This window comes from Priapulus caudatus, unplaced genomic scaffold (assembly GCF_000485595.1).
Source record: "Priapulus caudatus unplaced genomic scaffold, Priapulus_caudatus-5.0.1 Scaffold594, whole genome shotgun sequence".
Taxonomy (NCBI): Eukaryota; Metazoa; Priapulida; class Priapulimorpha; order Priapulimorphida; family Priapulidae; genus Priapulus; species Priapulus caudatus.
Window position 1 is genome coordinate 167,127 of NW_014577655.1, and position 13,329 is coordinate 180,455.

Below are 13,329 nucleotides of genomic sequence, written 5' to 3' on the forward strand. Positions count from 1 at the left end.
ATATGCAAATTATCTCCTGTACCGCCTGACAAGCGTTTCCACACGCTGAGTCTGATTGGTTGGAATTACGTGCATGCTTGTAACTTTACATACACGCGTTTAATTATTTGTAAGACTTTGTCTGATTGGTTGGAATTACAAGCATGCATGTATCTTTACATACACGCATTTAATTAATTACGTGCATGCTTGTAACTTTACATACACGCGTTTAATTATTTGTAAGACTTTGTCTGATTGGTTGGAATTACAAGCATGCATGTATCTTTACATACACGCATTTAATTAATTACGTGCATGTTTGTAAATTTACATACACGCATTTAATTAATTAAAGGCATGCTTGTAAATAATTAAAGACGAGCCTGATCTGCTGTCATATCTGTGCTACAGTACATACCTGTGGTAAGGAGTAGAGTGATCCAAAGTCGATATTTGACTGTGACTAAACCCATTTTACCATCTCCCCAGAGCATTCACAATGTAGGCTTGCCTCCAGCTGTAAATGTGTATTGGCACATTTTATCAGATATTTTTATATTATATATATAATATAGACTCTTATCCATATACTACCATTTACAGTTCATTGAGATCCTGCTCTGAACACTATCTCTGAACACATGAACAAAATTGCCAACATTTTTGTTTACAGCCACTACTACGTAATATTACACAATGCAGTATGAGCAAAGTAGCGTATAATGCGTTAATTTCATATAGTGAGGTTGTCCAATTCACCTATATAAGGAGAAATGTATGACTCTCGTCAGGCTAGCTGTCAATATGATGCTGACAGTAATATAAGATTGAGTCGCCTGCTTCCTGATGCAGTGATTTCCTGTTACGGGATGTCCGCAAACTCTATGCATATGACAAACATTGACTGGTGTCAATTTTAGCAGCAGTCTACTAACTATCACGTGGCCACAATTAATCTAAATCAATTGGATGGTTTGTTTTTCTGAAAGGTAAACAGTAGTGATTATATAGATAGTAGGGGAGATATCGGAAGTAAATACATGCTCGTGTTGTACTCGGGTGTGATTTAAAAGTGTAGGGTATAATCGTGGCCTTATATATATATATATATATATATATATCTATCTATAATATAATAGTAGAAAGAGCCGAAATGTCGTTTTCCGTATCTCCTCCGAAACCGTGCCGCGTGTGCTCACGCAAATCGAGCTGGGGCCCCTTCTCGACGTCCCGAATACATTCCGCTACGTTAGAACGCGATTTTTCGATCGTAAAGTGACTCTTGGAGGCAATTTTTTTTAAAGTTATGTGCCCGAAGAAACTTCGGCATTCATCGGAAACCCGCACCAACTTTTAAGATCGCCAAATCCGCATGCGCACGCACGCACACACCAAAGCCATTGCGGCTGCGGTGTATAAACAACCAAGCACTGCCGCGCACAGCTGTGAGGCGAAAATTTAAGACAAACCCCAACGAGAGACGGCTGCAGTTGTATGTGTGTGTGTGCGCGTGTGCGCGTGCGTGCGTGCGTGCGTGCGTGCGTGCGTGCGTGCGTGCGTGCGTGCGTGCGTGCGGCGCGCTGCGGCGCGTGCCGTGTGCCGTGCGCGTGCGGGTATGTGTGGCGCGCTGGATACAGTGTGGTGTAAATGGGGTATTTGTGTGTGTGCGTGTGGGGGGTTTGTGGGGGTGGTGTGTAGTGTGTGTGTGGTGTGTGTGGTGTGTGTGTGTGTGTGTGTGAGTGTGTGTTGTGTGTGTGTGCTGTGTGTAGGTGTGTGTGTGTGTGTGTGTGTGTGTGTGTGTGGGGGGGGGTGTGTGTGGTGTGTTGTAGTGATAGTGTGTCGTGTGTGTGTGCTGTGTGTGTGGTGTGTGTGTTGTGTGTGTGGTCGTGTGTGTAGTGCTGTGTGTGTGTGTGTGTGCTGTGTGTTCGTGTTGTGTGTGTGTGTGTGTGTAGTGTGTGTGTGTGTCGTGTGTGTGTAGTGTGTGAGTGTGTAGTGTGTGTGTGTGTGTGTGTGTGTGTGTGTGTGTGTGTGTGTGTGTCGTGTGTCGTGTGTGTGTGTGTGTGTGGTGTGTGCTGTGTGTGGTGTGTGTGTAGTAGTGCTGTGTGATGTTGGGTGCGCGTGTGATTGTGGCGTGCGAACGCACCTGTATGTAGTGTGTAATACCGGTGTGGGCGCGCCACGCCGCAGCGCTGTGTGCAAAATTTGACAACGGGAAGGTGAAACCGTGCCCCGCTTACCTGGCTTGCCCAGAATGCCTCACATTTATTAGACGCCGGTTTCTGATTGTTTTAATAGCACACACATACCCACAACTTTTTTTGATATTGTGTTAAAAGTATATAATGCTGTTTACTCAGCACACGGGTTTTAATGACAATATAGCTATCTAAATGGTAGATTAAGGTATAATAATAAGCATTTAATTAGGTGAGCCTGTTCACCTAGCATAGCACGCCACACTAAACCGCAGCGCACACGCACGCCACACACGCACACACGCCACACGACAGCAACACAACGCAAAGACAATCTGCGCGCTTGCGGTGTTTAATCAGCGACTCTCTCGTGGCCGCGACAGCTTGTGAGGCGGCGAAAATAATAAGACAAAACCACCAAACGAGAGACGGTCTGCAGTTGTTGTGTCGGTTGTGTGTGCTGTGTGTGTGTGGATGGCTGTGCTGTGCGTAGCGGTGCGTTGCGTGAGCGTGCCGTGCGCGCCGTGCCGTGGCGTGGGGGGTGCGTGTGTGTACGTGTGTGTGTGTGTGTGATGTGTGTCCTGCGTGCGTGCGTGCGTCGCGTGCGTGCGTGCGTTGCGTGCGTGCGTGCGTACGTACGTAGCGTACGTAGCCGTACGTATGTATGCGGTCGGTGTGGCGCGTGTGACATGTGCGTGTGCAGTGTTGATGTGTGTGCGCACGACGTGTGTGTGTAAATGTGGTATGTGTGTGCGTGGTGGCGTGTGTGATTGTGCGTGGCACATGCCCCGCTATCGTGTGTGAAAATGCGGTGTGATGCGCGCCTGTGTGCATATATTTGACAACGGGAGAGTGTAACCCTGCCCGCCTGCCGTCACCACTGAACTTATCAAGAAAATATCCTCTCAAAACTACTCATGCAGTTTGCTCTCTATTTATTCTCTTCGCAGAATTTGGACTTATTTATTGATCGGCTTCTAAACCAAGAATCGATATTTTCAAAAATACATATCTAAATAAGCTGAAAATTGTAGCTATGAACAATTCAACCCCATTTCCTTTTTTTTTGAAAATTGTATGTCACATTTTAAAGGTAAAATTCAGATTTTATATATACGTTCTAAGATACAATTTTTTTAAACAAATATGAATATATGACTCGAAGTCTCAATATTTTTCGTCTTTACTGGTAAATACATCCTCAAATAATAGTGAGAGAATAAAATGGTTAAACCGGCCATCCATGCAAAAATCAGACCCCACTCCACCCGTCTGGAGGGCCGGCGTAATAGGCTAGTATAAATTAATTATACGTCTGTTTGTCTTCACATCACTTTTACTATCATGATTTCGGTTGAGTGGAAGATGGGGGGCAAATGCATTTTATCAATGTTTTATGGTTGCATTGAACAGTGCATTTTTATTGCATATTAAAATGATGCTTATTTTTATATGGTCTTGAGGTATTTCCACACAGTAATGATGAGAATGCAACATTGCTATCACCCTGCATAAGATGGCACAATTTTTATCTATGTTTAAAACTGTTTAGAACGTACACAGGTTCTCACTGAATAAATTTCGGTCTGTTAAAGCAAAAATTACTATTACAACTGGTCGCATGTGTGTGTGTGTGTGTGTGTGTGTGTGCGTGCGTGCGTGCGTGCGTGCGTGCGTGCGTGCGTGCGTGCGTGCGTGCGTGCGTGCGTGTTTACAAGACAAGCAGATAAACAGATTAGAAGCTACGTATGACGATATTTAAATAGTGTAACACATGTACACCTACTCAAACAATTAAAGGCAGCTCCACACAATGTATTAAATATGCACAAGATACCCAAATCCCACCCTTGTCTTTATTACCACCGTACAGTTGTTGGTTAAGCGCCAGATAAACTTGCTCATTGAAAACGACGTAACAAGTTGTGTGATGACAGGCATGCTGAAAACATACCGTCACTGAACATTGGCCAGTCTGTTAGAAAACAGATGAAGCCTAGGAAATCTTGCCTCTGGGATAACAATGTCTTCTTGATGTTACGTCCCCTTACTACCAGAGTTCTGTAGACCTGGAGACCTTGAAGTTTTCAACCACCGTGCCAGGTCCTGTGTGCTGCAGTGGCTAGGTCGAGTGTAGTGTTGGGCGTAATAGTGATTGTAGATAGCTATGCGGCATGTTTGTCGCAATCGTTGCCATATGAAAGAAGTAGCAAAACCTGATGTGCATATTTCAAAAACTATAACCCCATGACAGTAAACTGAGCCAAAAACCCATGCGACCAGTGACATGTGTACCTGACATTGCCTGGAGTACTGGGTAGTGACCAGATACAGCCACATGTTCAGACAACCTCTCACCTGGTGCTTAACTTTAATTTGTATTGAATTGACTTTGTGTGGAATAAATTTTGTTAATGTTTTATATATTGTACTGATGATACATTTAGTCAGTATATTGGTCAGTATATTGGTGTCAAGTTTCAGGTATAAAAGGCGGGTATAGTGTATTAACATTTATCGTCACACTTAAAATAACCCATCCATAAATACATGCTGAAGTACGATCTGCGAATGATACCATTGTTGTTTTCGTATTGCAACTTGTCTGCTTAGCATGTTATATATAGGCAATGGTACTTATATTATATTAATATTTTCTAACAGTGTGTGCTGTAGGGATACGTTTACAAGCTTATCTGACATGTATCGCTATTCTACAACTCCTGTGGTGGGACGATTTCGCTGTTTACAAACAACGATAAAGTATTCATTCTTGCATGTGAGCGTGTTCATGCATGCATTTAAAGCTCCTATTAATGCGGGGTATTGATATGTTATAAAGCCCTTATTAATGCAGGGTATTGATATGTTATAAAGCCCTTATAATGGGTATTGATTGTATAAAGCCTTATTAAGCCAGGTTTATATGTATAAAGCCCATAAATGCATGATTATTGATATTTTATAAAGCCCTATTAAGCAAGGTATTTTGTATGTTATAAACCCTATAATGCGGTGGTATGAATTTATTAAACCCTTATTAATCAGGTATGATATGTATAAAGCCCTTATTAATGGCAGGTATTATATGTTATAAAGCCTTATTAGTGCAGATTGACATGTTATAATAGCCCTATAATGCGGTTATATGTTACTAAAGCCCTTATTAATGCAGGATTGATATGTTATAAAGCCTATTAATGCAGGTATATATGTTATAATATCCCTTATTAAGCAGGTATTACATGTTATAAAGCTTATTACATGTCAGGTATTGATATGTTATAAACCCCTTATAATGCAGTTATTGATATTTATAAAGCCCTTATTAATGCAGGTCTATTGAATTTATAAAGCCATAAATCAGGATTGATTATTTATAAAGCCTTATTAATCTAGAGGTATTGATATTTATAACAGTCCTATTAATGCAGCGTATTGATATGTTATAAATCCTTTATAATGCAGTATTATGTTATATAAGCCTTTATTTATGCAGTATTGATATTATTATAATCCGTTATTAACAGATTATTTTATAAACCTTATTAATGCAGGGATTATATGTTATACAGCTTTATTATGCAGGGTATTGATATGTTATAAATCCCTTATTAATGCCAGGTATTGACATGTTATAAGTCTTATTTATGCGGTTGATATGATTAAACCCTTATTAATGCCGGTATTAATGGTATAAAGCCTATTAATAGGTATTGCTATGTATATAACCCTATTAAGAGGATTGATATGTTATAAGCTTATTAATGCAGTATGAATGTAATTTTTTTAAAAAAAAAAAAAAAAATCCTATTAATGCAGGGTCATTATATGTTATAAAGCCCTTATTAATGCAGGGATTGATATTTATAAACCTTTATTATGCGATATTGCATATGTATAAAGCTCTATTAATGCAGGCTGACATTTATAAAGCCCTTATTAAGCAGGTATTGACATGTATAAGCCTATTAAGCCAGCGTATTGAATGTTATAAGCCCTTATGAATGCAGGGTATTGTATTTATAAACCCTATTAATGCAGTATTGATATGTTATAAAGCCTATTAATGCAGCGGTATTATAGTTATAAGCCCTTATTAATGCAGGTTATTTATATTATAAACCCTTAGTAATGCGGGTATGACTTTATAAGCCCTTATTAATGCAGGTATTGGATATATTTATAAAACCCTTATTAATCGGTATTTATATGTTATAAATCCTTATTAATGCGGTATTGACATTTATAAACTTTTAATGAGTGTATTATATTTATAAAGCCTATCTAATGAGGATGATATGTTATAAAGCCCTTATTAATGCAGGGTAGGGTATTGATATGTTATAAAGCCCTTATTAATGCGGGGTATTGATATGTTATAAAGCCCTTATTAATGCGGGGTATTGATATGTTATAAAGCCCTTATTAATGCGGGGTATTGATATGTTATAAAGTCCTTATTAATGCGGGGTATTGACATGTTATAAAGCCCTTATTAATGCAGGGTATTGATATGTTATAAAGCCCTTATTAATGCAGGGTATTGACATGTTATAAAGCCCTTATTAATGCAGGGTATTGACATGTTATAAAGCCCTTATTAATGCAGGGTATTGATATGTTATAAAGCCCTTATTAATGCAGGGGTACTGACATGTTATAAAGCCCTTATTAATGCAGGGTATTGATATGTTATAAAGCCCTTATTAATGCGGGGTATTGATATGTTATAAAGCCCTTATTAATGCAGGGTATTGATATGTTATAAAGCCCTTATTAATGCGTGGGTATTGATATGTTATAAAGCCCTTATTAATGCAGGGTATTGACGTATTACAGGTGCTGTAGCTCAGACCCTGCACCGCATGCTGACCATCCAGGCGTTCCGGCCGGACCGACTGCTCGCCGCCACGCACCTGTTTGTCGGTGCCGTGCTTGGTGAGAGCTTCGTGTCGATGGGAAGATCCGACCCTGACCTTGGGGCTGTCGTTGAGCAGGAAGTGAGTGTGGGGACCAGGGAAAAAAATCCTTTTTTTTACGGGAGCTCTTTTTTAAAAGTCTGGGAAAAATAGCTCTCGTCAAAAAATTCACGGGAGCTATTTTGAGCTTCACGGGAGCGATTTCTGAGGATTGAAGAGTGAATCGCTCATCGCTCCCGTGTATTTTTTACCCTGATGGGGACACACCGGGTGCTCAGTGAGGCTGTGCCGTGAGGAATTCTGTACTGTACTGTCTCTTACGTTGACTTGAAAAAAATTAATATGGCTGCTGGCACATATGCAACTGTGTCGCATTGTCTGCCTCTTGCATTACCTTAAAAACGAAATTATTAGGAAATTTTAAATTTAATTCCAGTGCGATTCTATGAAGCATTTCCTCAGAACGAACCGAAAAAATGTTTGTCTCATTTCTGATCTGGTTGCTTTTCAGATCAAGTCGAGCACGCCAGTTCTCATGTGTTCGGTACCAGGATACGATGCCAGCAGTCGCATTGATGATCTGGCGACAGAACTGGGTAAGCAGATCACATCTATTGCCATTGGCTCATCGGAGGGCTTCAGCCAGGCAGACAAGGCCATCAACTCTGCAAGCAAGAGTGGAAGGTAAGAGAATATTCTATTCGGATTGTCGGTTGTCTTAGCTAACTGTTACGTATAAATCAGGCATTAGAGGTGCGTGTTTATGCACCTACAAATAGCATTACATGCAGCTGGGACAAGCGTTATTACAAATATCTCTTCATGTGAGACAAGCAAAGCACTCTCACAGCATGCATCGCAGAATAAATTTTCCTGTATCTGGTCCACTCACACCCTGTACCATGGTAGAAATGTGTGTCCATGTTCAGTCGACTCGCAGTCTGTGTCACAATAGAAATGTGTGACTAATTTATCCACTCACAGCCTGTGTGATAGTAGAAATGTGTGTTCGTGTCCGATCCACACACACCCTGTGTCACCATCAGAATGTGTGTCTATGTTGTGTCCACTCACACCCAGTTCACTGTCAAAATGTGTGTTCGTGATTAATGACGCACGAGCCATTTCTGCTCAGATGGGTTATGCTGAAGAATGTTCACCTAGCTCCACAGTGGTTGATGCAGCTAGAAAAGAAGATCCATTCTATTCAGCCTCATGACAGCTTTAGACTCTTCCTCACTATGGAGATCAATCCGAAGGTAGTGTGATACATTAACAACAGTGTTAACATTGTTATTTTATGTTAATGAAACTTATAGCTCCTCATTTGCAAGCTTGAGAACGGAGAGCAGCGCATTTTCCATGGCTCGAATCTCTCGTTGACTGTGGATGAATTGTTGATTATTGCTGAAATTCTGTCTGGTGTGTCATGTCATTGTAGTACCACGACCAAATTTGGCATTATTTTCTGTTGTCCTGTTCTTACATTTTTTTGTGAAAATTTTTTTAACATAGGTGCCAGTCAATTTTCTACGAGCCGGCCGTATCTTTACGTTTGAGCCACCTCCTGGAGTGAAGGCTAACTTGCTGCGCACATTCAACGCTGTGCCTGCTGCACGTATGTGCCGGGAGCCCAACGAGAGAGCTCATCTCTACTTCTTGTTGGCATGGTTCCATGCTATCATACAGGTAGTGATACTCATCTGGCACGAAAACACGTTCTACGCGTTATCACAATAATAAAATCACAAGCGTGTTATCGACAGAGTATTGACATTACGAGCTGATTAGCTGTTCATACTGATTACTCAACAATTGTTGAGGATAAACAGTAATCATGCATTCATAATCATATACCAGTGAGATATGTTGTTCCAAATGATAATCTAAACAGTACATGTCTCTGTCACTGTTGATTTAAACAAACAACAATAATAGGCCTGAATTATATACATCGTAGAGCACTACATTAGCAACTGTACCACCTTGGCACACGATTGAATCACCATGTTGACTGCACTGTTCATTCAATAACTGAGTTCTATAATAGCCGGTGGGTGCAAAAAGCATTATTACGACCTGTATTAGGATTGGTTGATGAAATTTATCAGCTATTAAAAACAATTGGCTATCAGTAGTTTTTGGTCAGAAATTGGATGCTCCACGTGATTTATTTTGGAGCATGTTTATGATGTGTCCTCGATAAATGATTGTTCATTACAAATTTGTAATTATATCTGATTCCCGCTGTGCTTCTGTGTGATAGGAACGTCTGCGCTACTCCCCACTCGGTTGGTCCAAGCACTACGAGTTCAACGAATCTGACCTGCGTGTTGCCTGTGACACTCTAGATGTCTGGATAGATAATGTCGCCAAGGTAACGTAACTTATCCTGTGATACTTCGATAGACTTACTTTGAGATGTTTACAGCAGCAATGACGTGGTGGTAGAATGTCAGTTGTGATTTTGTTGCCATGTGCCTGCCACCCCATGCACTCATGAGAGTTGTGATCATTTGCTGTAGTATTTGTGAAGCCCCGTGTAATTTATCAACTGGAGATTTTTTAGATGTGATTGCCATGCTAGGATGTGTGAATGTAATATGCCATGCACATTACATATGTTCTTACGTACTATGTAAGAGCTAAAATGCAGTCTTGTACCGAATTTTTCGTTAAATATGTGTTCTGTATAGGGTCGCACAAATCTCCCACCAGAGAAGGTACCATGGGATGCAATCTCTGTACTGCTGTCACAGTGCATATATGGAGGCAAGATTGATAACGAATTTGACCAGGTATGATATCTTGTACCTGTTTTTCTCTGGGTCTCATGATTAAAATGTTGAATTGGTTTGTGAATGAAGCTAGGGTCAGGGAAGTTAGCTCACAGTTTCCAGTTCCCAGTTCCTTATTCGAATAAGGAACTAGTAACTAGGCAAAGCAGTTACCAGTTCCCAGTTCGAAATGCAACATTGAATTGGGAACTGGTAAATTGGGGCTCTGAATGACTTTTAGACCTTGTAACGGGCCAAATAAGATCATTTAAAGGCCTATAGGCGAATAAGTAACTAGGTTTCGAACTGGTAACTGAATAAGTAGCTGGGTGGCGAACTGGTAACTGGGCGACAAAGGGTTAATTTTGGCTCTGAATGACGTTTAGGACCTTGTAAAGGGTCAAATAAGATCATTTACCGGCATAGGCGAATAAGTAACTAAATTTCGAATGGGTAACTGACTAAGTTCAATGTTGCATTTTGAACTGGGAACTGGTAACTGCTTTGCCTAGTTACTATAGTTCCTTATTCGAATAAGGAACTGGGAACTGGGAACTGGTGACTGCTTTGCCTAGTTACTAGTTCCTTATTCGAATAAGGAACTGGGAACTGGGAGCTAACTTCCCTGAGCTATGAAGCTAGCTGTTTTTGTTTTATTCTTATATTGGTTCTTAGTTTTGTTGCTAGGGTCATAGTTAAAATACATTCTGAGTGAAACTCCCCATAGTCCAAAATTCAAAATAGTTACTTGAGGATTTGGTCTAACGACCCAGTGAGTTCATTCAGCAGCTCATTTCTTTTCATTTACATTAATTTTTTGCCTATACACTGACCACCATTGGTTGGTGTTGACATTGATGGACCAGGTTGTGTGTAACAATTCCAGCCATTATTACAAAGCTGAGCGCTGCCTTACTGGGACTTGCTAGTATTATAAGTATTGCTGTCTGAATGGAACATCCCGTGCTCTTTGCAGCGTTTGTTGACATCGTTCCTGAAAAAATGGTTCACACCAAAGAGCTTTGATAGAGAGTTCAAGCTCATGGCAGGTGTGGATGGATCCGTAGGAAAGGCTATTACAATGCCTGAAGGAATCAGGTACAAATCTGTTAAGTAGTGGAGCTAGCACTGGCATGGTTTTCATGGTTGTCATGCATAACCACTTTTAATGATTTCTTACCAAGACCAATATATCCAATATTAGAGACCCACTGACGGAGAAGTTCTTATATTAGGTTTAATAATATCAATAATACTGATAAACACTTTATATAGGCTTTGTATATATATATATGCTTTATGCTGCTTGAAGGTAGCAAGAGTGAAATTAGAAGATAGAAGGGAATGCATTATGTCAATTTCTATTTGTTAGAGAGCCATGAAAAGCCAGCCGCCATTGGCTAATCAATGTCAATGTTATCATATGTGATGAGTCTTATGACTATATCTTCTTGCAGACGTGAGCAGTTTGTTCAGTGGACAGAAAATTTGCCGGCACGACAGACACCTTCGTGGCTCGGCTTGCCGAATAATGCAGAGAAAGTACTCCTAACCAACAGAGGTAATCAAATAGGACTTAACCCAGTCAAGTATTATATACCAACCAAATTATAAAAGGATATAACATAAGAGTCATATTTATTTTGCTGTGGTTATGTGTGCTTAAAATTGGCCTTGTATTTTACACCTAGTACTTCTTGTACTGATCTATATGAGCTAGCTTCTTGTAGAAGATTGCATAACCTTGTGCTGGTTTCTTGTCATAAATTATCGCTTTATTTTGCTACAATGGTTCGTATGTAGTCGATTGTGCCATCGTGTTGGCTCCTTCTCTGGAAGCAACCATATATTTATACTACTGCCTTACATTGACATTCATGCTATTAAAATGGTATCTGTATTTAGCCATCATAATATTAAGCCTAATGGCAAAATTGGTCCTTCTTCGACAATTTTTTTCCCATAATCTGCAATTTCGCACCTCAGGTCAGGATATGATCGCAAAGCTGCTGAAGATGGAGCTGTTGGAGGATGATGAAGAGATCACGGGCACGGAGACGCACACGCAGAAGCGTGATGCTGATGGCAGACCACAATGGATGAGGGTACTCCACCAGACCGCACTCAACTGGCTCAAGCTAACCCCGACTGTATGTATGAGTAGCCATGCTTTCAGAAATTAATAGGGGGACACATAGTTGCCAACCCTTCAGATTTAGTCTGGAGTCTCCAGATTTTGGAAATCTGGGGGTTGACAGCACTGGGGACAGGTGCTAGAGTATAGTACCCATTCTCTTCACTGCATTAATAGAGACTGCCAAATCAGCAAACCAGACAATGGATGACAATGTCTGCTTATCTGGTAGTCTGCTTGTTATTGTTTTATGTGATTGATTTTAACTGTTAAATAATTGGTGAATTCATGACTTCTATGGCAGTAGTTGTGCATACTAATGATATGACATATATAATATCCTGTAAACAAATCATGGAAATCATTTGCAAGATCTATCTATCTGTCTGTCTGTCTATGAAGTAGTAGTGTCTGTCACAAATGACTATTATGTTACTTGGCAGTTACGAAAAAACAACAACAGAGAGTACGTGACATTAGGATGTATCATTACATATTTAGTACATTTTAGGATAACAATATAAACGTAGCAAGAAAAACCCCTTTAGAGAAACACATTAGTCATGTGATTGCCTATACACTATTGATACCCAATAATTTTACTTAATCACAACTCAGCAATGGTTTCCACGGCAACCACAACGCTGAATCTTTTACAAACTGAATCTATATTTATCAGATTGATTTTATTGCCAGCGACTGAACCTTTCTCGCAGCTGACTATCACTGTGTGTGAAATGAATGATAGGGGCCAGTTGTTCTATTCAAAGTTCCGGTAATAATTTACAAATAACGTATGGGGGAAATTACATAGCCCAGGTTGTTGTAACACATGGTATACTATTACTGAATTGGCATATTTTTATACCCCCCCCCCGCCAACGAAGTTAGGGTGGTGTATACTAGAATCAGTATGTCTGTCTGTCTGTCTGTGTCTGTCTGTCTGTCTGTCTGTCCGACACCAGACTTGTGCGCAGATCTCCTCAAACCATATTTGGCACACATCATCAGTACCCAAGATAGTTGTGCACCTGTGATGAATTTTTTTGGTCCGACATTTTCGGAAAGATTTATGGCTGTTTTCCGTAAGTAAACCCATTTGGTTATATATGACATGCTGACGCCATCTAGTGGATTATTTCCTACATAACTGCCAACCCACTACTCGCATACAATCTAATGCCCTGGCCATTAATTCGTGCCAGCTGTTTGCCAAAATCCCCTCCCTTCAGATAAGCGCACATATAAATAACGGCCCCACGTGGTTATAATCCATCTCTCTCTCCCTCTCTCCTTCCCTCCCTCCCCCCCCCCCCCCC

The 13,329-nt window shown here is 40.4% G+C and overlaps 1 protein-coding gene across 1 annotated transcript in view; it reads left to right on the forward strand.

The window, feature by feature from the left end:
- The window catches only part of LOC106811952 (cytoplasmic dynein 1 heavy chain 1-like), a 97,245-nt gene that overhangs the window by 79,105 nt on the left and 4,811 nt on the right, over positions 1 to 13,329 (forward strand). The window contains 9 exon segments of the mRNA XM_014815693.1: positions 7,020 to 7,180; positions 7,611 to 7,783; positions 8,235 to 8,358; positions 8,615 to 8,788; positions 9,366 to 9,476; positions 9,796 to 9,897; positions 10,853 to 10,974; positions 11,334 to 11,437; positions 11,863 to 12,026. Of these exon segments, the coding sequence (XP_014671179.1) occupies positions 7,020 to 7,180; positions 7,611 to 7,783; positions 8,235 to 8,358; positions 8,615 to 8,788; positions 9,366 to 9,476; positions 9,796 to 9,897; positions 10,853 to 10,974; positions 11,334 to 11,437; positions 11,863 to 12,026 (1,235 nt within the window).